The 25,689-nt window shown below is 40.1% G+C and overlaps 1 protein-coding gene across 1 annotated transcript; it reads left to right on the top strand.

The window, feature by feature from the left end:
- Positions 1 to 1,161: 1,161 nt before the first annotated feature.
- Positions 1,162 to 23,853, top strand: vax2 (ventral anterior homeobox 2). Its single transcript, XM_034106354.1, has 3 exons — positions 1,162 to 1,993; positions 6,185 to 6,372; positions 20,423 to 23,853. The coding sequence occupies exons 1-3, from the start codon at positions 1,765 to 1,767 to the stop codon at positions 20,903 to 20,905; spliced, it is 900 nt and encodes a 299-aa protein (XP_033962245.1). The 5' UTR covers positions 1,162 to 1,764; the 3' UTR covers positions 20,906 to 23,853.
- The last annotated feature ends 1,836 nt before the right edge of the window (positions 23,854 to 25,689 follow it).

Here is a 25,689-nt window from a genome sequence, read left to right as displayed (position 1 = left end):
AAATAACAGAAACACCTGTTGACTCATGACGTTGTTCAACTCTCGTTTTCAGGATGTAATGTCATTGTAATCCAGCCCTAAATAATAACAGGTTGTGATAAACATGAGTCGAGAGGCCCGATATCATTTTTAGATTACAGGTGATATTTTTTTATGATATTGACTATTTGGATATTTTTCTGCTACCACAAATAAAGGCAATTTTGAAAAACACTTATTTTTGTGATAATACAAATAATGATCGTGTTATGAAAAAGCATTTAGAGAAAGAAAAACATTCGAAATTCAGGACATTTTAACAAAGAACACATTTATAAAAGTACCTTATACGACTGCAAGGGGACTAAACTACTTTTCTTTTAGAAATAATATTAGAAATTACTTCCAATATGAATTCATTTGACTTATACCGTATACGTTCAATGTAAATATATAAATTAAATTCAGTTTTTAATATTTAATATCTGTAACATTGTGAATTGTGTGTCCCATTATTGATTTAAAAGTGTGATATTTTAAACATGATTTGAACTTACTTGTGTTTCTTTGCTTTCCCATTGTTTGCAGAGCTCAAGAGTTCGGCTGTAAAACTGACATCTGAAAATGAGTCAATGTTATTTATTTTCAACACCTTTTAATATGTTCCTGTCTTTCTTCTTTTTATTCACCCACTTATATATATTTGTATTTACCTACCTGTCTTAACTTTTTATTTAATTTGACTGATTTGAAATGTGTTTAATTTTATTAATTTTCACTGTTCTATTTATTTATTTTTTAACCTGGAATGGTTTGTTTTAAGGAAAACAATCTAATGGAAGGAAGATCATCGTCTCAAGTGATTGCACATGTCCTTCCATAACACAAACATTAAAACAAATAAATAAACAACATCTGAAAGTGAGAACAGTGTTTGGATGTTTCCCCGGATCGGAAGCGCACCACCATCGTCTCATGTCCTCGCGCCTGATCCCAAACTGCAGCTCGCTCATCGTCTTGTCAAAACGTGCCCAGCCGGCGGGCCAATCAGCGACGAGAAGTGTGTAGGCAGGAAGTGACGTAGGAGGTTCCTGCCTCTGTAAAGTGTATTACGGTGTCACTACAAATATTCTCCACACACTAACATCTCTGCTGTAGTGTAGGCAGGGTGTTAGCGTGCGTAAAACAAACGATTAAAGCTGACTTTATTTGTGCGTGAATGTGTACTAAGAGTCCCGAATACTGAAGGGGTTTCAACACTACAAATATTTTCTTGTTGACAGAAGACCCCCTTCTATGTGGCCATTTAACCACCAACAACATGCACCCACGGATACACAGAGGCAGTGGATGTTACCGGGGCTGAAGTAACAGGCTGCTCGGGAAGCACCGGGAGAAACTTTTCCTGTGCCCGGTGAACTGTGACCGCTTCTCTTGGTGCGCCGCCTCCTCTCATTTTATTTCTACGTGGGTGAGCAGTGTGTGTTCTTTTGTGGCACCTCCTCCATAGATCTGGTTGCGCCATGCATTTCTCCTGGCTACTATAGTAAGAGCACTTGCTCTGGTTTGGACTGCTCTGCGCGTGATGCCGCGACACCTGAATCTCACACCGGCTTCCAAACAGGAGTGCATGGTTTCCTTGTAACTGGATCTACTTTTGAATTGTTGGAGGCAGAAGAGGGCATGCAAAGCAGAACACTTGCAAAGAGGAGAAGAAAGTAAAAGACGAGGTGAGCAGCTACAGAAGGAGAGATTATCTTCAGAGAGTAAAACTATTACTTGTAGATGTTCGATCAGACCACCACTATGGGCGATGGGAACCACCGCTGTGGACCCAACCCACTGGACCGGATGGAGACGAAGTGCCGCGCCGAGATAGGGAGCCGGTCCCCGGTTCAGAGCTCCACCGACACCCCGGGGACCTCAGCGTCCACCCCGACGTCCTCCAGCGAAGACGGGCACGACAAACTTTTGGGAGTGGACCCTGACTACTGTCGGAGGATATTAGTAAGAGGTACGTGAACGCAACATTTAAAACGAATTCACAAACTGGGAGAGGTTTCAGGAAGTTCATAATTGTCCCAACAACATGCAGGCCTTCTGTAATTATAGGCTCAATAATACTATAATTAAAATGACTAGACGTGCTGTTAAACATGAATCTGAATCTGGAGTTGTTAGATAATTAAAGCATTGTCAAAATGCTACTCTAAAATATCCTATACTGAAATGAGGCAGATATGAAATGTAACCTAAAAGTGTCTGGACTGATGCTTGAATACAACACCCCTAAAGCCCCTGCTGTGGTAACAATGGGCGACTTTCACTTCCGTCATACCCAAATGACTGTAACACCACACCCGTATATCAATCCCAAATAAAATCAGTAATTGCAGTGTATCATTTAATCAATTAAACGTATACAAACCTTATTTGGTACAGTCTGTATCTGATGTGACTTGTTTGTGTTCGTTTGAAAAGGAATTAGGCCAATTTAACAATCAAAACAATAGCTATGATAAGCATGTAATACATCTTTATTGTTAACACAGGTTGGAAATCATAATTGATATACAATCAGAGGACATTCCCCCCTGTAGGCTGTTACTGTAGAATTATTAACAAAGGAGCTGATGGTAATAAATAAAACATTAACAGCTCTCCATCGATAACCACTATGAAGCGGTGTGTGTGTGACAGTGTGTGTGTGTGTGTGTGTGTGTGTGTGTGTGTGTGTGTGTGTGTGTGTGTGTGTGTGTGTGTGTGTGTGTGTGTGTGTGTGTGTGTGTGTGTGTGTGTGTGTGTGTGTGTGTGTGTAGTTTACTTGTCAGTAGCTGAATGTCTTTGTGTGCCAACGTTATGTTAATGAACATCAGAATTATATTGTATTTAATATGAGTGCCCACGCCCTCCTGCAGGACTTTTTAAAAATCCACCAAATTAAGATAAAATCACTGCAGTAAAATATAGGGATACAATTTGGTCATTTGTTCAAATTAATAATATATAATTAAAGAGTTTTATTGTAATAATAGATGATTTTTATTGGAGTCACATTTTAAATCTAAATCATCTGAAATAATTTGTATTTATTTTACGTTTGAATTATGTTAAATTAAACTGGACAGTAGATGTCTGTTACATGCTGCACGCTCACGTTATTTTTAAGCACGTAAACGGAAAGACCCAGCGAGTGGATCAGTCTAAATTAAATAATACAATTATTAAGCTACGTGAGACATATTTTGAATTCAGGCCATTTTTTACATGAAGGGTATAACGCTCACTAATAACACAAAGTCAGCACGTTACAGGATTCCCCTCCATTCAGAAATCCTATCCGTACAAAATTACAACTTGTATTTTTGTGCAGTATTTTAGCAGCATTGTGTGGTTGTTTGCTGCGGGCAGAATCAATATGTCGGCCTATCAGTCCTCAGTTATAGGCTGCATGTTGTGGATGTTATTGTTGCTGGCTGGTTAGATGCATCCTTTATTGAACGTAAACTCGTGCGTCGTCCTGTGCCAAACAGAAGAACCGTAACTCGTTTCCATGAGGCTAAAGTTAATATAAAAACGCCAAATAAATACTATTATGAAGGCCACAGAATGTGCGAGGAGGAGAAGAAAAAATGCAGAAAGAAGGAAACAATTAAACGTGGATTTAGATTAATTTGTTGTTGCTTCTTCAGATTCGTCGTCAGTTCCAGAAAAAATATAAAAAGTAGGTTATATATATATTTAGAAATATATCAGTTTAAGGATTATTGGTGTACATGAGATTGCGCATTTCTTCACATGAGATCGTGGCCGGCATGTTTTCATTAACTGTGTTAAATATAGTGATTTATCATCGCTTCTGTGTTGAATCAATCGCCGGTTAAAGGGGAGAAATGTGGCCTGTATAAGGACCGGGATGTGGGCCTGGTTTTTTCTGAACATAATTTACATTACACGGAGAGGTGAGGCCCGCAGTGTCAGGATTTGTTTTTGAAGCCGAGTCTGGATGCTCGGCTGTTCCACAGTGGCGGGGTCACCGAGAGGTCAGCAGGTCTGCGTAATGCCGCTGGTGCACCTCCTCTGCCTGCAAATGTTTCCATCACACTGTAAGCTGTTATTTATTTATTTCCCCTCCTCTAGTGAAGCCAGGGAAGAACATTTTGCACATGTAAATGTGTATATTTGGAGGGTTTAAAACATCTCTAACTTGCCTGGCGACACATTACGCATAATCCGTGCGTAAAGATACCTCTCAGGCATGTTTCATTATGTATTTTAGGCCTCTAGGCTAACCACACACTGAAGAATAACTGCCCCTGTGATTGAAATAACATTTTATTACACTACGGGTACTTACTCATTAAATTACTGCGTTTCATTAACTTTTTTATTTTCTCTGCTCTAGCAGAAGCAGCCCACATTCTTCTTTGTACGCATTAACTTTTCTCCCGCATCTGCTGTATGTCAGATCTTCATATTATTTTATATTTCCATGCTTTTAAATATAATTGAATGTAAGGGGAGATTTGCCTTTCATACTAATTTTGAATTCCATTTTTATAGCTACAATTCTATAAATGCACTCAGTTTATATCTGTTCCATATAGTTTTGGTAACTGCAGGCGGTACCTCCAGAACTCTATAGATGTTCGGTTCAATCAGTTTTGTTTCATATTTAATTCAGTGCTCTTCATATTTTATTGGATTGCATATTTGATGACCTCAAAACCATGGACAAAGAGGAGGTCTTGTCTGACCTGCGTTTCCATTCAATGTGATAAATACCAACAAATATTCCCGGCTACAGTGTAGCTAAAAGTAAACAGATTTAACGGGTATTTAAAACAATAAAATGTGTCCTTAACATATTTTATTAATTAGTGTCGACAATAACCTGGATCCGGGGCGGGGTGTATTGACCCTGACACATCCAGGATATAGGTTATATTATTATTTGTATTTACCAAAATCTACCTTTTAATGTTGGTTTCGTACACATTTAAACAAAACATCTATTTCATTTGTATTTGTTTTATTCTACAGAAAATATTTTGGACAGATAGAAGCAATCATTAGACAATATGTGACAAACGACCCCACTAGATGAATATAAAAATGAATGTACTATAACAAAAAAAACACCTGACCTATAATAAACAAACACGTGTCATTGATGTTGTTGTCGTTGTTGATGGATACTGACGCACAGACTTTGAAAACAGTTGAAAAGTCAAACAGTTGAAAGTGAAACTGTTGATTGTCAATTATTTTCCATGCAGGGAAATACAACTATGCCACCTTTTAAGTGCACGACCACTCGTTGTAAAACACCGAATGGCCCTGAACACATATTCCTTGCTTTCAGTCACAGACAACACTCAACACAAATCTCCGTTTATTTGTATCCCACTGTCTGCCTTTTCTTCTAATAAGCCGTTCTTGCTGCAAACGCTTTTGAATCAAGGATTTAAATAGGAGTGTTAGGTCAATGAAAGTGCAAGATATACGCACGACTGACGTAGCCTGCACCCACAGTCACGTGGAACAACATTGAGGGATTTAGCCGTAGAGTTTCATCTTAACATGAGGAACATCTCAGCAACAAACATTAGGTTTTCCTGAAACTGATACATTTATGTAATGGCAAGTATTTATTATGAGTTATTATGTTTACAACGCTTTTGTAAATAGGCCTATGTAGATATGACAAAAGGGCCTCTTTCACAGGGCACATGTCATTAACACTCTCTTTTACAATTTTAAGCCATAAGCCTAACTGCTTATTAATCAGTTTGGCTATACATGTAGGCCTATAAACCACCTCAAAGAAACTTGTGTTTACCTTTTTTATAACCTACAAGTACAACTGTAAAATAGCCTACCACTCATATATTTTTGTTATAATGTCGTGAGTGTTTAGCTATATTCTGTAGCGGCGAAATTCTTAAGAGATAAACGTAAACATTTAACTCCATCTTTAATGTGCATGTATTTCGATGATCCAATACCAAACAGTACAATACAGTTATTATATCCTGGAGTTTACCCCGGTAAATAACCATTTGCCATCTATTGTGCGCCAATCCCGCCACCCACTTTCTCCCAAAACCCCCTTCAAAATAAAAGCATATCGTATAATCAAATCTCTACTACAAAAACGGCAAGAAAATCCACGTCTAACTGTTCGTTGTGTTCTTGTTCGCAGACGCTAAAGGCACCATCCGGGAGATCGTCCTGCCGAAGGGCCTCGACCTGGACCGGCCCAAGCGGACCCGGACCTCCTTCACGGCCGAGCAGCTGTACCGGCTGGAGCTCGAGTTCCAGCGGTGCCAGTACGTGGTGGGGCGCGAGCGCACCGAGCTCGCGAGGCAGCTGAACCTCTCTGAAACTCAGGTGAGGAAGAATGTACTCAAGTACTGTTCAGTACAATTGTGAGGTATTGAGTATTTCCATTGTCGGCTTTACTTCTACTCCTTGGAAAGGGAAACACTGCAAATGTACTCCACTACATTTATTTAACTGCTTTAAATGCATCTCTCAGAATTAAACTAGTGGACGAACTCTTTAAGTCACATTATTTAAACATTTTCCAAAGAGTCAATCGGAACTTTGTTTGTCTACAACAGTAAAATGCTACTTGATGCAACAATGTGGAAATGTCACATAAATATATACACCCATAAAGGCACATCTTTTAGGCCTATACTTTAAATACAATTTGCTGATAATACTTTTGTGATTTAATTGAAGTAATATTTTGAATGCAGAATTATACTTGTAAGGATGTATTTTGACAATAATGTATTGGTACTTTGACTGGTCTTATGGAAAACCCATTGCTAAAAGCTCCACCAATGAAAACAAACATTACATTGACGTTTTTATAAAATCTATAACGAACATTGTTGATAATTACTTAGCAGAACAATTGTCACATATAAGCTAAGCCTAGCCTCTGGTGGCTAAAGCCTTAAAGGATATCTTTACATTTGAGTTACAAAGTGTAGGTATTTTATTTTTTGTCAAGCAAATTGTGTTAGTCATTTCGATTAAAAGTAGCCTAACTTTTGAAAAAAGTCACAGGTGTTTTGCGGTTCTTTAGTTGGTTCCTCAGCCAATCACAGAGGAGGATTAGAAGAGCTGCCACGCCCAAAAACTCACGTGGCTTGTTCACAATCAAATTTTCAAATGCAAACATTCTACCCAAAACATGTACAATATCTATATCGGAGTAAAATTAGTCCTTGTATCTATGGCCTGATCATTTATGTAGCCCAGGTATTTAAAGGAAAAATGTGAAAGGTTGTCAACATTTACTTTAAAATTATTTGTATATCTGGAAGGTATGACATAAAAGCAGAACGGTTACTCAATGCGTAATGGTTGCATTTGACTATCCTGAGCAGCAATGAGAACATCCAAAATAAATAAACAGAAGGGAAGCGAAAAAAGCAACCTCGTTTGACATATTAAATAAAAAATGAATACCTGAATTACTTCCAGTGCAGCTCACACAATCAGTATACACCATTTGCTGTGTGTTTTTGTATCGTAACAAGAAACGGTAATGCCCCGTGTTGTTGGTAGTGGATCGGCCTGTCGGTACATCCGGGTTCTTCTGAACAGTCCTGACATTTCATAGCAGCCAGAAAGCCCCCGCGCTTCATTTAAATCTGCTGCTCCACGAGCCCAACCCCTCTGTGTTTATTACGTGCGTCATCACTTATACACCAACTTAGCACTGCAGTAACAGCGTGTTTATATTAAAGTCACTGTAACTCGTGCAGCAATTTTAGGTTTTTGTGCGTAACATTTGTTTTTTCTTTGTTTATTTACAAATCACGAAAGGATATAAACTCCAGAACACTGTGTATTGGTGTTGTCTGTTTCCTGTACATTTCAGATTCTTTATTGAGAGTCCATTCTGGGGAAAAGCACAACTATTGCTTATTTTATCCAAAGTGTCTGTCGGCTATAATTTTAAAATGGGCATATGGGTCACTTAACTCTCCATCTGTTTTATACCCAACATAAACCTGTATGTTAACAACATAGGACATCGTCTATAGGCTAGGCTATTGATGCAGTATGGTCTCCAAATAAAGATAGAATAAGAAAAGTTGTGGATAATTAACGCACTGCTTCGACGTCTAAATACGCCTACGTCAAACAACATTTCTTATAAAGCTATGGGGTGAGGCTACTGTTGATGTTTCAAAACGAAACAACTTCAAGCCACTAAATACATTTAAAGTATGTTTTGGTTATAACAATATTCAATTACGCGCCATGGGGATGGTTTTGTGTCTTTTATTGGCATTTAAATCCCCTCTTGTGTATACAAAACACTTGTTGCAGGAGCTTTACGCATCATCCCTCGAGTACACCCAACATTAATATCTAAGCACAAAAAAACACACTCACACATAAAGGGTCTGAGTGTGTGTTGGTGTGTGTGCGTTTACACGTTTGGGGAGCACAGAGCAGCCACTGTGTCCCTCATTAGCGCTGACACTAGGGGTGTTAATGGGAGGGCCTCCGCTTCCTGCTGCTGTGAGTCGACGCTGATTGGCTGAATGAAAAACTGCCTGACCTTCAAGTGAGAACAAAATGTAAATAATAAAAGTCTCCAGTCCTCGTAATGGTGTGAAATATTGAACCCATGAATGTTCTTAATGATATTGAAGCAGCTTCTACGCCTGATCGAAAGGCTTTTAGTTGGCATTATGTGTGGCGTTTGAATATTTCAGCATTCAAGGCAAATCATGCAAAAAGACATTAGGGAGCTCTCAAAGTTTTAGGACATTATTAAGCGAGTTTTCAGGTGAATTACAGTGTGTTTGTTCCCATTATACGAGCGTTTCAGCCTTTTTCTCTTACTTTGTTTCATTTGAATCTATCATCCATCTATTTATCCCTGCAAACAAAAAGTATTTCAAAGTTAAACAAAAGGCATTGGAATATGAAATCACTTTGAACAAGTCGTGTTTTTGGCATATTTCCTTTTGTTTTTAAAGCTTTTCTCGCATTTGATGTGATCATAGATTCAGGTAGTGCAATATAAATAGCATATAAACGTGAGAAAATTAGGATTTGACTTCTGTTAAACATTTAATCAGATTTGTTTGTCTGCCACGAATATTGAACCTATTTCATTCACAGTAATATAAAGAAAAATTATCGAATTTTGTTTATCATTGTTCCAAAAACTCATTTATCAGGTTGTAACCCAGACGTCTGCCACATTCATATTCTCAACAAATTAACTTGTTTCAGAAACATTAATTCCCAAAACACGATTAAAGCGTTATTATCACACACTGTTTTTTTTAACGTGACAGGCCTTTCTATTTGTATCTGTTCCTGAAACACAAATACTAATTACAGTAATATGAGGTTAGATCGTTAATTGTTTTTTTAACAATGTTTGGGGATTTTGTCATTGACCCATGATGTCACTCCAATTAGTTTGGTCAGGTATTAGAACTGATCACGCAATGAGGCAGGAGACAACACACACACACACACACACACACACACACACACACACACACACACACACACACACACACACACACACACACACACACACACACACACACACACACACACACACACACACACACACACACACACACACACACACACACACACACACACACACACACACACACACACAGGCCTAATGGGACAGAGGCTCATCTAATTATCGAAAACTATTTGTTCAAATGCATGATGATTGACAATGCGATTATTATAAATAATTCCATTAATGTGTCTCCAAAAAAAACAAGCAGATAACTTACTAATAAACAAATGAAAGTTTACTTAAAAAAAAGCATACTATTTTCAAATGTATGTCTGGTGATTTTGACGTAACGTGTGATAGATATTGTGTCTTCGCAATTTGGATACCACGTAGGCCTACTTTGCGCATTTCTTTCACCAAAACTACACAATAAGAGTAGGCTAAAACAAGAAAACAGCTTAATAAAAACGTCAAGGCCTACAATTGGATGGCGTCTTATTGTTCCAATCCGCCGTTAACAATTTCAAGATATTTAAATTACGTTAAACTTCATATATTCACTTTCTCCTTCATCCACCAAAACCGTAAGTTGTAAATGAGTCAACCGCGAATATCGTATACTTGTACATTACAAGGGTATTTCCATTTCCTACACATACTTTTATTCCACTACATTTTGGTGGCAATTGTTGTAGCCTACTTTTTACTCCATAGGTTTATAAAACACGCATAGTTACTAGCTACTTAGGCTACATGAAAACGCGATGTGATACAATACATTAATTATACACAGTAGACGAACGACTAACAATAAAATGACTTGACATATTTTTCCTTTTAAAAACATAACATTATTATCCTGCAACACTGTTATTAAAAAGGAGCTAGTCGGTATACTCAGCACTTTTACTTTAGATACACGAAGTTTCAATATTTTAAGACCACATTAATTCTACTTTTACTCCAGTAAAGAGCCTCGGGGTTTCTTCCACCTTTGATTAAATCCCGTCTGAATTTAATGGAACAGAAACGCCGCTTTAGAATGATTCCTTCCTATTCTGATATTTGACACTTAAACGCATCCATAACCATGCGCAAATAAACGTATTTTGCGGTATTAGTATAGCTGCAGCATCGCGAGAATGAAGCCTACATCTCGTTCACACTGCTGAACTAACGCGTAACTGAAAACCCGACAGGTGGCTCCCGGCCAGCGGGACACAGCAGGAACACACAGAAACCGTAACCTAAAAAAATGAAAGCCTCTTAATTTCTGGTCAGTTTACTGGTGTATTTTCACAGATAGCACACATGGATGATCTGGGATTCTTCAGCTCTTATTGTGAAGGTATGTGGAGGAGGATCATGGGTGTTAATTAAAATGTGTGTGGATTTACTGTAAACGAGCACAGAGAAAGCTTTACTTGCTGTTTTTTTTGTGCTGTTTTTTTTGAGTAAATATGAGCTTTGTTCTCAATATTTGTTGAGATAATACATTTGGAGGGGATTCCTGCCATGTTCTTGACATACTCTTGGATGATTTGTGTGACTTCAGGAGATTTTAGGTCACTTTAAGCTCTTCCTCGGTGTGCTGAGTTTGAGTGCAGCGGACGTATACTCTGCCATTGTATCAGCCCATTGTTGTTTGCAGCTCTTCCATGGAGAAGCAATGGGTTTAATGGTGTCTGGCTGGGGCTTAATCCTGCAGCAACTGGGACGGAGCTCAGTGATGGAATCATGTTTAATCTTTAATGTAAAGATGAGTGCACGCCGCACAGATGTGAGCTTCGTTTGAATACCATTCCCACAACAATGTCCATGCAAAGACCAAAAACCGTCCTAATGATGGATGTGTACTATGTAGTGTTCTTATTGTGTCTTAGAAAGTGTACAACTTAAAAATGATGCTTCTTGTATGTTTGTTTAGCTTCTGGCAACAGAGAGAGGCTGTAGGTCACGTGTTGGAGCTGGTATTGTCCTTCTAAAGGATCTTCATGACTTATGTTAATCATTTTCTTGTAAATCAATCTATTTATAAAACGTATTATAATAAGAACATTGGCAGGAGGAATATCCCAGAGAGAGTAAGCCTCTATTAAAACTAGTTGACCCTTGTATGACCTGATAAATCTAATACCCAGTTACAGATGCACACACTGCTTTTGCAAATACAAAATATAATCTAGAAGTATTTTTATTAATTAAGGATTGTACAATTGTCCAGGCATTGTTGTACATGGACACAGGAGTACACTCTGAGGTTGAAAACTGATAGCATTTCTGCTTTTTTACTTGAAAATCAGAAAAATAGGCTCGTTTGACACCACGTATTGTAGGAAATCAGTGTTTTTGTAGACAACAAGTTGTGTTTCTGTGTCTGCGTACAGTGAATGCCTGGTTGTGTGTATTGTTCTCAATGGCAGTCAGACAGCCGGTGTCTGGCCACTCGTCTGGGCGTCGAGGACCCAGCCATGACGTGTCGCTGTGCAGATGTAGCAGCGAGGAGGCAGCACAGTACGGGGATTGTCCAAACACTCAGAATAGAGAACGGGATGGGAAGGGACGCAGACAGACAGGGAAACACTTGCTGCTTTATGCATTCAGAGAAAATGTTTGGTGATGTAAAGAAACAAAGTCCTTCCTCATTTCTCTGAGCTGCAGTGAGAGCATCGTCCTTTTGTTCCACTCACTGACGGTCAAGAAACCTGCGAGGCTCTGACATAATGGCAATTAAATCGTATTTGCGGTTGTCCTTAATCACTCTGTCAGATTGAATTGTCTTGTTTCATCAGCTCCTGGCAGAGTAAAGTGTGTGTGAGTGTGTGTGAAGGTGAGGAGTCATTTTCCAAACATATGGAGGACCACATCATCCAAGATTTGATACAAGAGGTTTTTACTTTTGGAGCTTGGATCGCCATGGCGGTCAAAGGTTGTCCATGCAGTAAATCTATAATGTAGATTCCCTGTGTGGCATCTTTCCAAACCTGAAGTGGAGATTGGAATCTTAACCATGTTCATAAAATTAAATACAGTATTTAATCCAAAAATACGTTGTAGGGGAATGTCAAATGTTTATGTTTAATTTAGGAAGTTTGACTATCAATTCTTATTGTAAAAAACGGCCAGGAATGTCTTTTAACTTAGAAATCTTTAGTCATATTCAATCAAATTGTTATTATATAGTGGTTCTAGTATAATCACATATGTATTAACTAATAACACAAATGCATTCAGCGGAGACATTTAAATACATGAAACTTTTATTATATATTTATTATAGTTTATACTGAGTTAAAGCCCAAAGTAAATGAAGTATGCCGGCATGGAAAAAAACATCAGGAACAGACGGACATGCATTATATGTAGTGTTAGACGTATGGGGGCCAAAGAGTGTGTCATGCACTCGTGAAAAAATGGCAGCTAAATGTTGCAACCATCATCCGTTCTTAAGACTTCTGTGTTGCTATTTCCTGCTCTGACAACAAAACAAACATGAGTCCTAAAATACCAAAGACCCAGATATTTATTTTTGCCAAAGTTGATTCCAGTGGCTGCGGGGTGACATGTAAGAAAAGTCACGGACCACATTCAACCCCCTGCTGAATGAGTGCTGCACATCTCGTTACAGTATGAGAAGGGAGGAGGTGAAGGCTGTAAACTAAACCTGGTGAATGTTTGTAAAAGGCTGGAGGGAGGGTGGATAGAGAGGGGAGAGAAAAACTGCTAACAGAGCACTTATATACTAATAAAGGACTGGCTTAGCCAGTTGAGCAGCACTTGAAACGATTGGCTCTTTGAAACCTGATGTTCTTATATGATTCTGTTTTCCTCAAGGTTGTGTCTTCCTGGTCGAATGCACTTATTGTAAGTCGCTTTGGATAAAAGCGTCAGCTAAATGCAATGTAATGTAATGTAATGTAAGAAAAAGAGCCGGGCCTCGTAAACAGTCCCAAGTGCTTTTGGGCTAAGGAGGATTAGGCAGCCATATCTACCAGCTTCTATAAGACGGGGTTAACCCCTGGCTGAACCTGGCCGGACATGTGGAGGACCACGTCGCTTTGATTCGCTCAAAGTTAGATGATAAGGTTTTGGAGTCAGCTAAAATGTTTTTTTATTTATTTTAATCGTTTATTTGGTAGGGACTATTGAACACTTCAACAATTAATGTAGCAAGCGTAAATATGCCAGATTTAGCTTTGAGCTACTTTCCATCCGCAGTCCCTCACATAAAACATTTAAGAAAATGAAATGTACAAACATAGCAAATACATGAAGTGCAAAAGAGCAAGAGCAGAATATACAAGTATTTATGACATGGCAGTACAATATAGCAAATATAGCAGCAATACAATATAGCAGCAATACAATATAGCTGCATCGATACATTAAGTGCAAGAGGAGATACCCCTGTGTTAAAGTGCAGTTAGCGGTGATTGCACGTCTGTTTGCTTCTCATCCATTCTTTGAGTTGACCTTTGAAGCCATTGAGAGTGGGACGATCCGTGTCTCAGTCGGGAGGCTATTCCACAATGAGCTGCCTTTAACGGAGAGGACATTTTGTCCAAAAGTGGTCCGTCTGCAGTGGACCTCACAGTCTCCTCTGGTTCCTGACCTAGTGCAGCGTCCAGTGTGTTTCTGTGGGGGGTGGGGGGCAGTCCATGAAAACATTTATAAATAAAACACATACTTCTAAAAGACTTAAAATTGTCAAAACCTAAGAAATAGTGTTTCTCAAGGGTGGCACAGTGGTGGTATGAATGTGGCTTTCTGTCAAACACCTGGATAGCTCTCTTGAACAGCTGTGCTATGGGTTTCAGGTTTGTGGCACAAAGAAACGACCAGTTTGTAAAACAGTATTCAATGTGGGATAGAATCATACAGTGGAGGTATGACTTTGCAGCATTGACAGTTAAGAAAGGTCTGATTTGTTTAAAATGTTGCAAGTTGAATTTAACGGTATTGGATACCTTCTTAATATGTTTCTTAAAAGTCAAGTTCGAGTCCAGTATGACTCCAAGATACTTGAACTGGGAGACTAGTTCTATTTCTGCTCCGTTTCAAAACACATTGGATCCTTTGATTTTGACTGGTCGTTTACTGAACTTTTTGTTTACGTTTAACTGCAAGCAAATGTTGTTCAGCCAGTGTTGAACCTTGTCCAAAGCATGAGAGAGATGAGATCATTTCAGTGCTCTTCCCGTGTATAAAGATGACCGCATCATCGGCATTCAACTCAGGACATGCACTAGTATGTGGTGGTATTGGTGATTTTGTTGAGGGAAGTATAGTGAAAAGATGGGAGGCAGGTGAATGTAGTCGATGTTTGGTTGATGAGGAGAGGAAGAGATGGATGGAGACGAGTGTTCGTGGAAAATTACTTGAGCAGAACCAGGGTTTTATGTCTCCTATGAAGTGATTGTTTATTAATCTTAAGGGTGATGGATTTTAAGAAAAAAAAAAACTTGGGTCGGTTTGCAAAGCACAGAGATTCAATTCAGGCGAACAATTTCATTCCTTTAATTTCTCATATATGATACTGAGATGCTGTCATCTGAAACCTTCGCTTCAGACCTGTTTACATGGCTATTGAAAGCAAACATTTCATATTCTTCAAAATAAAAGTATTGTTGAAGTAAAAAAAAAAGAATTGTTCAACTTCCAACGTTTAGTGGCCCAGACAGGAAATGCCATTCTCCTCTTTTAAAGACTTACAGAGATCATTAAATAACTCATGTCCATTTTGGCCCATCCGGTTTAGACAGCCGATAAGATCAAACACTTTTTTTACACATCTTGAAGTTTGCATTTGGATTTGAACTTTTACCTAGTGTCTTGGTTTAAAATGGACCTTACATACTGTATGTATTTGTTTAATTTTGAAGCTGAAAAGGATATGTTTCCTTAACATGAATAATTCATTCAAGTGGTTTTATCCACAGTACACCAAACGGCAACGGAAATGTAATATTTAATAAAACAAAACATAAATAAAGAAACTTTTTTTAGCTTGATTTCTAAACACAATTTTTGTGTATTGGTTTTTCTTGAATCAAAGGCTCTTCCAGTCTGAACAATTAAGAGTTACATTGACGTAAACAGTGGCCAGTTTCTTGTGAAAGGCAATCATTTAAAGGTCCCCTATTACAATGTTTTTCATTACTTTATTATAGCTCTCAGATATATACAAACATGTCTCTGTTTGGCTCCAAACACCAAACAGATCATTGCAGCATTACCCATAATCCCCTCTGTTTCAGCCCTGTTTCCAAAGTGCTGATTCTCTGTTTGTTACTTTAGATAAAAATAAGGAGCCCCTCCCCACGCCCCTCTGAGAGAGATTTGGTAACAAAGAACTCAATGGTGCTCTAGAGGAGATTCAGGTGATAAGGGGGGGGGGGGGGGGTTACCTTGGTTGCTGATTGGCTAATGGTTACACAAGACAAAAAATCGTAGAAGAGACATGAAGAAGAGGGGACACATGTTGATGTAGAAGAGACATGAAAAAGTGGATTTTGCATAATAGGTGACCTTTAAAATACTTAATTGCTTATGTTGTTTGTATAATCCGTAACATTGAGTAAGTCATTGTGTTGGCGCACTACGTTTAAGTTTCTTCATCATGGCGTCCGATGGTCCTTCCCATACAACGCCATTGGTACGTTAGATTTAGTTGAGTATCCACTGGTCTGTTACACACAGATGAATGGCCGCCGGTCCGCCTGGTACAAACTCTCCGGAAAAGAGTTTTCATTGTGTGCTGCGGCTCATCACATGCCTGGGATCAGGGGGTCTGAGCAGGGTCAGCACGGGAGCAGCGAGCTGCTGGAGGGGTCATGGAAAGTGTGAAAGACTTTCACCAAGTGTCCTTCTTAAAGACTTTACCGTCACAATCCCACGTTCCTCTCTGTGCAGCATTATGGGCATTATAGCGGCAAGTGTTATATCGCGTTAGATGTTTGGGTTAATGCGCTCCATGGCCGTAGCGTAGACCAGTTCCTCTTAGCTGAGTTGCAGTAAAGTGATTAAAAACAGAGATAAATATACGAGAGAGAATTATAGAAACGTCTAAACAAGCAAACATTTTCTTTATTCCAACTGTGACTTGGATCATGGTGGGTCGGGGCTTAGCTGATTTTTTTTATAGACGCATATGGATCCTCGGTGGATCTGTACGCGGGGTCTTGATCTGGCTTAACCTTTTTACCTCTAGCCCAGTTCGCCTGCCGCTCTCTTTGCAGCTGTCTGGATTCACAACGCAGGCCTGTGATTGGCTGACGTCTGTCGGCCTGATCATCTCTCCCTGACCTTCAGTTTACCCCACCCTGCATGCATTTAACCCCACCCTCTAATTTCTATCCCCTACCTTGTGTTTGGGCCCTTGATCCGGCGCGATGACGTCCCACCTCGCTCTGATTTTGTCCTAATTTTGCTTCCGTAATTCAATGTATTTCCAGTTTAAACCAATCAGATTATATGAAAGAAGTGTATTAAATAGTATGTTTGGAAATGTGATGTTCCCAACAAATCCACTTTTTACTTCAGTACCCATTGGAATAAGGGAACACCTGAACCTTATTTAAAGTTACCATATCTTTGTGAGGCATTTGTCGATAAATGTTCTAAGTTATAATGAATTAAACTTTTCCCCAGACAGGACAGGGTAGTGTGGCTTCTGTTTCAATGGGGTTGGTTCGTAAATGGAAGCAGTATACAGTAAATAACACTTAAATAGAAAAAAAGTGCTTGACCTTAAAACGCAATCACAATATGAGGGTACAACCATGCGTCCACTAGTTTTGGTTTTGCCACCTTCACTTCAGTCCTTGATCCCCCCCAATGCCCCGGCCTGGCCCTCGTGGGCCAGAGTGCAGCAGGGCGGGGCTAAGAGGGCGAGGCCGGGGGCAAATGCAGGTCGCCATATCCAGATCTCCCTCTGTAATCTCTGCCCCGGCTCTGAACCCTGGATCCCATTAAAAAGGATTTACATCCAATAGTGTAGATGTATCAAAGGCAGCTTTGCTTTCTTCCCCTCTCATCATTTTCTCCCTCTAATGAAATCCCCCGGTAAAACACAAGCGAGCTTCCTTTTCTTTTCTCCCACACCAATGGATGGGAGTATAGTGTCATGTGAAGATTAAGCCCCGCCCACAACATGGGAGAGGTTGGGAGTTTCATCTGAAATGAAAGCTTTTAAAAGGCTGTGGTGCTCGGCAGGCGGCGGCGGCGCATGAGTAAAATGCACAGAGAGATTTCAGAGAGGCAGTGCGTGAGAGAGAGATTTCAGAGAGGCAGTGCGTGACCTAACGAGGAAGAAATAGAAGCAGCTTCACGGAGATCATTTGTGCCGATAATCCCTCCCTTCCTCCATCTCCCCTCTTATCTCCATCTCCACTATCCCTCCCTCCCTCCCTCCCTCCCAGCCTCATCTGGTCTTTACAGTAAGACTTGCTGGCATCAGTATTCCTCCCTGAGCTCTCCGATCCCATCATTTGCATCGCGGTCAGTGGCAGTACGAGGATCTCGCTCCCCTATAACTGCCTGCCGAGCTTTTAGAGTGCAGTGATACTATAGTTACCACCAGCCGGCCTGATTACCACACTATCAACAACTACTAAATCTCGTGTCAACCAATCAGGAGACTCTTCGTAACATTGTTGTTTGTTCACGTGGTGCTGACTGCACAAAGGTGCTTTGATAACCAGGTATCGGGGATTAGATCACTTGAATTCTACGAAGATCGTGAAGAGGCTGATGGAAAGTCTGGTGTGTGCGTAACGACTTTGCATGTCGTGTTGGGTGAACTTAGGTAGAGGGCAGCGGAGGACGGTTGCAAAATAGAGGAGGAATAAACATGGTTGTTGTGTCTGGTAACACAGGTCTGTATTAAAACAAGCATCAGTCTTTGTTGCTTCATGACAAACATCTTTCTTAGCATAAGCCATTTTATCAGAAGTTACTGAACCAGCCAGAAGGACCAGAATCCAAAAGATAGTTGTTTTAGTCCGATGACCACTCCTCAATGTGACCTTTTGTTGCTTTGTTCTGTTGTTTATCAATCTAAATGTGTTAATGAAGTACACAAGACATCATGAAGGGCCTTGTTTCAATATTTCTTTACTTCACTATTCCTTTATTTGATAGTGAAAACAATGAAAATCAATGGTGGAAGAACTTTTGTATATAAAGCACTCCACAGACCGACCTATAAAAAATCATCTTCAAAATACAATCCTTTATACATTTTTAAAGAATAACCAGGAAAATGTAAATTGTTTCCGCATGGATCCCTCGAATGTCTTTCAATTTACAGACTTTTTCTGAGTTTGTAACGCTTTTCTCCCCTTTTTCTGATCTCATTTGAACTGTGTCATCACAAGACACTAAATATTTCATCCTTCCCTTATGACAACACGATGATAATAGCCCAACAAAAAATCACCCACCTCTCTGCATGCCGCACTGAAAACACACTGAAACTCGGTTAGGATGGCATACATTTTTGATGTGTGCGATTCCTCTCGCTGGTGCTCTCCGTGCAGCGATCTGCTGTGACCCCGCGTTGCCTTCCGATCAACATCACACGCTATACATTAAAGCCACGCTGCACCCCATCAATTAAACACGGCGAACAAGGACAGGCAGAGTTCACCGAGCTGTCCTCAACCTGCATGCCGGTGGTGTGATGTGGGGAAGTTAGCTGCCGTGAGAGAGGAGGATGGAGCAGATTATGACTGTTTTTTTAATTAAAATATTCCATTTTATTACCTTCTTGAGCCAGAAATGTTTCATGTTGCAAATGCTCTCCATTTCCTACACTGAAAGGACTGAAATGTTGACTTTAATTACATGTATTATGTCTGTCCTGTAGTAGTTGAAAGCATTAATATTAAGTTGAACCTACTTGTACTTAATAATACAGTTGTGTGAAATCTGTGGACATTTCATTAAAGTCAACGTTTTCACTGTATGGCTATATTTAGCACATACCTCTATTCTACTTTCAGTCTCCATATCGTGACTGATAATATTCCCTCTTCGCTGCATAGCTTCGATATCACGGCCCCTCCCCCATATGTACATTAGGGCCTTGAAGTGAGAGAGCAGGTAAAGTGCTACCATGATCAAATGTGCAGAGAAAAACAACTGATCTGATCCAATGGGCTGTGCCGGGGGATTACAGCATCTCTGCTTGTTCAGTATGCGTGTTCGACTGGTTTACTGCTAAGGTGCTGCGTGCTATCACCGTTAGCATGCTAACGGTGATAGCTACTGCATGAAGCAGGCGGAGGTCACAGAGAAGTCGTGTTTCCAGCCTGCGCCACAACTTGTGGGCATGTCAAGAGGGTACTGTCAGGGTGCGCAAGTGTAAGACATCAGTGATTTGAGTTATGAAACACTTTCAGCAAGTGGAAGCTGTAACTTTGAGCAGTTTGGTGTCAGAACTATTGTAGATACGTTCAAACACACCGACGTATTGCTTTCTAAATCTTATTCTTAATAATTTATTTATAATAACTGGGAAAAATTGAATATTTCCTGAATGGAAAAACACAAACTGAACTAAATGTCTTTGTATGGAGAAGTTTTCTCTTTATTTAAGTTGTTTTAACGCTTTTCCCCCTTGTTGTCATGTAATTTGAATTCTGTATCATAACAAGACACCACACATATTTAATTCTTCCCAAATGACAACAAGGTGATAATAGCCCGACAAGGTATTACTGCCCTCTCTCCACGCCATGCGGAAACCCAGTGAGACTCAGGATATAGTTTTCTGTTTTCTCTGGCTTTCCAGCCCTTTTCCCTGTATTCTCTCTTCTATTTATCGATTTTACTGACTTTTCCGCTGACAAAGTGTGCGTTTGCGACAAAAAAATACTGACGTGAATCTCTCCTCTCCACCGCTTGTTGCAGGTCAAGGTCTGGTTCCAAAACCGACGGACCAAACAGAAGAAGGACACCACGAAGGACTCGGACAAACGCTCCTCCTCCTCCAACGAGTCCTTGGCCACCTGTAACATCCTGCGGCTCCTGGAGCAGGGCCGCCTCCTCTCGGGCCCCATCCCGCCGCACAACTCCCTCCTGGGGCCCCACCCCTCCAACGGCTCCCTGCTGAGCAGCCCGGGCGGATCCTCCACCTCTCAGGGGATGGGCACTCCGCCCTCCTCCCTCGTAGGGGGGACTTTCGGGCTGTCGCTGCCCTCGCTGGGCGGCACCCCCCCCTCACCCCGCCTGGGCGTCCCCTCCCATCACTCCCTCTGCTTCTCCATGCCGCTGCTGGGGGGCGCCCACCACGAACTGTCATCCGTCTACGGGTGCGGTTCTTCAGCTTTTGAGCCGTACATGCGGCTGGACAGGAAGGAGGCAGATCATGGCGGGAAGAAGACGGTTTCTTAAGTCCCGCGACACCTGGGGACTCGTCTCTGACTCTTGACTTTCAGCAGATTTGGGGGAAAAGAAAACAACCTGGATCATGTGATCTATGCGGCACCATTTTGTGCCACTGTTGACACAAAATGGTGAAAAGATGGCGGGAAGGACGTGATGTGACCGAGACTCTCCCACATAAAAAAAAAAACATTTTTGCAGGAAATGCCGTGTGTGTGTTGCGTGGACCCTGACAGGCAGATGTTTTAGCACCGCTCTCTTCGCAGTGGTTTCAGTGACTCTTCACTTTTTGTCCAGTGAGTTTGTGTGTGTGGTTTTCTCTCTCTATACAGGCCTTAATTTTACTGTTCAGGAAAAAAAAAAAATACTTGACATGGATAGTTCAGACTGAATCAGCGTCTGAATAAGATAATTCAATGGGAGCAGTTTGTACACATTTCAGTACATATTCCCGTACAAGTGGCCATGTTTGATTTGAGTTAATGTGCTATCACAATATGGAAGAAACACTGAAAAAAAAAAAAAGAATCGTAGCATTTAAATATCAGTCTCTTTGGTGTCCAGCAGTAGTTTTATGTAAATTCTTTATTTGGTTGTGTTTGTGTATAATGTGGTAGGATCTGGACAAACGGTGCAAAACTCACATATCTAGATCCCATAGTTTTAATATAAAAGAACATTAAGAAGTGTGTGAGGAAGCTGGTGAGACTCTGCCAAAGCATTTATGGACCAAGCTTTGGAGGTGTGTGTCCTCCAACCACTGAAGCAAGTCAAGGTCAAACTGAGATGACCTTTGAGCCCAAATGTACAGTTTTTGATTGATTTTGACCGTTAAATCAGACTCAAATCTAGGTTTTCATAACATCTGTCCCACTTTTTGAACAATTATTGTATTTACAGAACCAAACGTGTGTCGGCCGGTCGATTTTAATTATCAATTTTGTTCATATTTCAAGCTAAATCCACGCATTTTCTAGTTCCAGCTACAAAAAAATACAATTATCTTTATATCCTTTCTCATATATGACAATTAACCACAACAGCCTCTGAGAAAAAAAATGTAAATCTCACATTTTCACATTTTATTTTATTTAAGTTGCCCATATTATGGTTTGCAGCATCACAGCTATCAGAAGTACTCTCTCATCAGGTCATATCCATAATCACACAAAATGTATTTTTACACAGGAGACTCTAACGGTCTGCTTACATTGCAGCATCTTAAATATTTTCAATAATATATTTTATTTTTCTTTATTTGTGTTTGCGCCATGTTTCCCCCTCTTTAGACTGTTGGCCCTCCTGCTTGCCCCCCCCATTGAAAGCACTTTATGTTTGTAGGTTTTTATACATCCTCATGTATGTGCCCCCCATTTTCTCCTTATTGAAAAATCCCAGCTTTAGTGAGACTCGACACTTGATGATCCTCCCGATCCTAAATTGACTCCAGGATCAGAAAACAGCCCACTCTGAGACACCCTACATACATCAGCTGTGTTTTTCCCATATGATGCCATGTGTCCTTGTTGTCCAAAGAAAATCAAATCTCGCCTTCAATTCCCCACAATTTGCCCTCAATCTGTTTGTGTCAGATGAGTTCTCGCCCCTTTTCACAACCTCTGCCAGCTGCTTCTCCTCTCCACTTCTTACTACCCATTCCTGTCTTCTCATTGTGAGGTTTAATATGTGCTCGCTGTAGGTGGCTCGACACCTATTTAAAGAAAAAGCGACCACTATTGTGACATCAATTTAAAAAGCTGCTCACAAGTAAAAGCCAGGCTGCGTCTAAAGCGTGTTTCCAGCTGCAGATAAATGCATGGGAAGGCTTTGACCTCAGCTTATGAAAGAAAACCTCTGTCTGGCGGCCTTTTTGCACCCGGGATAGCAGGTGATTTGTTATTGTTGTGTTCAGGCCCCAGCAGTACTGCGAAAACCCCTGTTATCCACTCCCGGGCTCTTTGCGGCGGTGCACTTGTGCTGTATTATTTCTATAAGCACTATCCATAATGCACACGCTGTGGCATGAAATATTCAGCAGAGCGATGGAGCTGAGAGGTCAGGAGGCTGCTTCTCATGTAAGGCCGCTGTATCCTTTCACAAACCGTCCCTTTCCTCCCGTTCACTCACCAGAGGGGCGTTTTGCGTCATGCTTTCCTGTAAGCAAAACAGTCAAGTTTTTTTACTGGAATATTTATTTTCGCGTTGCATGATTCAGAGCTGTGCTAGGAAAAGAGGGGCTCTGCAACAAACTCTTCTTAATGATCCCATTCTCTGTTATTTGTGACAGTAGAGGAGTTGTGGTTACAGAAGACATTTCCATCCATTCAGAATCAGCATTGACTCATGTTCCGTCACTGTACGTGGTGTTTTGTCATGTAAATCTGCAGTTACTGTATTGTACGCTCATTCACGACGAGCAGCGGCCATAGGAGAGGGATGTGAGAGCTCTGCCGCTTAAACAAAGCCTTTTTTGTTTTGCTTGTCCTCAATCCAGCTGAGTGGAAGTGTTGCTTTTGACATCTTGCACTTGTTTAGCACCATCTCAGAAGCATTGTGGGCCTTCTCACGACTGCATCGTGGGTTTTTCTGTTGGGTAAAGTCCTTTTGAGATTGTGTGGAAATGTTCCTTTTATTTTATTTTCCCTTTATGCACAGCCAAGGTCCTGCATAGGCCTTAACTTCCTTTCTTTTAAGCAGTAAAAGTGACTTAATGTCAAGCTAATGGCACCATCTACTACTTATGATGAACAAACTCTATGTACATAGATATAAATTTATATATGAATATATATAAATGGGTCTTTGCACAAGTTATCTCCATGTCCGCTCCATGTGACTTTAACAGGAAAAAACAAAATGCGACGGAAGATTCATTAAAAAAAAAAAAGTCTTTATATATGCTTTACAATTCTTTGTCTCATTAACATTTTGCACTTATTTAAAGAGGCTTACTTCTGTTTCTGGGCTGACAGAGCTGTTTTCACGCTCGGCCAAGATATTGTACAATATGTATATGTATTTTTATTCATATGCATATAAATATATGTCTATGTAATTTGCCTGCTGTGTTCTTCAATTTCTGCTTCAAAGCCACGAAAACTAGCATCTAAAATGTGTGTTTGTAACATGTTCTGTACTGAATAATCAATCTTACTTCTTTTAAAGGGTTATTCAGTGAAAATACGAGTTTCTGTCAACACATCTGACTCACATCTGACTCGCTCTTTCTATTCACTGAGGATTTTGGGAGGGCCTTTGCTCACACGCATATTCATCAAAAACCTTGGCTTATTGGTCCTTTCCATTAGCGTGGCAGAAACATCAAGGTAGCGGACATTTCACCTTTTCAGGTCTCTTTGTGGAGGCCTTTGAAGACTTTTAGTTCTCTTCTGGTTTGGATGCTGGCACAAATACGTGAATTGATGCGCCCTTGGGTTATTAATTGGATGAAAATACACAAAGTGGAATGATGTGGGCGCTTCTGCTCAATGTTAGAGGTAAATACATCTCATATTTTCATGACAATAACAAATACTTTTGAAGAATGAAAAGTAATTGGAAGAACTTGGACACAGGGCTGCTGGTCAAATAACACGTTTAATCCAGTCCATGTAAAGTAGTCGAAGAATCTGCACGCCCATGAAAAGCCCTTTTGCGGTCCATGTAATTCTATCTTTTGACCACTTTAAATTTACAATTTCATCAGTATTGGATTGCCAGATTCAAGTAGTATGCCATTTCCCCAAATATGAACAAAACATAAACGTCAGGTTGTAATTTGATGCCTAATTCACTTTTGTTAACTGCAAAATTCAATTCAATTTTCACGCAAGAAAACAACATTTAAATATTTAATTTATTTTGTATCTGTGACAGTTTTTCACTTTTGATCAAATAAATACAGTAAGTAATCTGTATAGCTGTTATTTAAACATACATAAATCCACATTCCTTATATTAAATCTAAAGATACTATTCCCCTTTACACATTAAAAGCTCTTTGCAGTCTCAGATTAGAACAATATTAAAATCAATAAATAAATATGTTTTTATCGTTAAGATCAATCTTTATTGATTTATTGGAACATGTATTATGTGATTGATGCATCACAGGTTATAATCCAGGAGGCCGAAAATAGGCCTTTCTGCATAGTGTGTAATTTAACTTGTTTGTATACTTTGACCGTTCTACTTGGAGTGTACTAAAGGGAAGTTTTGATTGCAGAGCTTTTACTTTATTTACCTACAGGTATTGCTACTGTATAAGTGAAATACCTGAGTATTTCTTCCACCTCTTTAAAGTACTGAACACTTTGAGTCTCCATAGGTTGTCTCATGGACCGCTCTAAGTCTTTGTTGAAAAGACAACAGCTAACTGATTTAAAAACCCTAAGTGTCAGCTAATTCCCTCTTTAATGATGTCCTACCCAAACTCTCCGAACGACGTGTCAAATGCAGGATAAACAAAAGAGAGAAGGACTAAGCTGTAAAGGTAACACACTACTCTCAGCGTATCCCCCAGACTTCAGCGAGGGGCATTTCTCCGAGGCTGGGACAATTGATCTGCAGGGTGCCAATTATAGTGATTGGCACCTTTTATTTGAGTGAGGAAAAGGCGAGAGGGTTCAGCAGAAAGGAGACCAGATGGGTGGCCTGTTGTAGAGGAGGGGAGGAGGGGAGGAGAAAGGGAGGAGAGGAGGAGAGGAAGGAGCTGTGGCGGCAAACAGCCTCCATTGCTGCAACTCAATTAATACGGTTTTTAATGGAGGTTTTAATTTGTCATAGCTGCCGTA

The sequence above is a fragment of the Pseudochaenichthys georgianus genome, chromosome 18 (assembly GCF_902827115.2).
Source record: "Pseudochaenichthys georgianus chromosome 18, fPseGeo1.2, whole genome shotgun sequence".
Lineage (NCBI taxonomy): Eukaryota > Metazoa > Chordata > Actinopteri > Perciformes > Channichthyidae > Pseudochaenichthys > Pseudochaenichthys georgianus.
The sequence above is the reverse complement of the archived record's forward strand: the minus strand, read 5'-3'. Positions and strand labels throughout refer to the sequence as shown.

Bases quoted from the DNA above. Each gene is read 5' to 3' on its own strand.
- vax2 (XM_034106354.1), top strand. From the start codon at position 1,765: ATGTTCGATCAGACCACCACTATGGGCGATGGGAACCACCGCTGTGGA. The intron at 1,994-6,184 runs GTACGTGAACGC...TCTTGTTCGCAG, and splicing joins TCGGAGGATATTAGTAAGAG to ACGCTAAAGGCACCATCCGG. The intron at 6,373-20,422 runs GTGAGGAAGAAT...CGCTTGTTGCAG, and splicing joins TGAACCTCTCTGAAACTCAG to GTCAAGGTCTGGTTCCAAAA.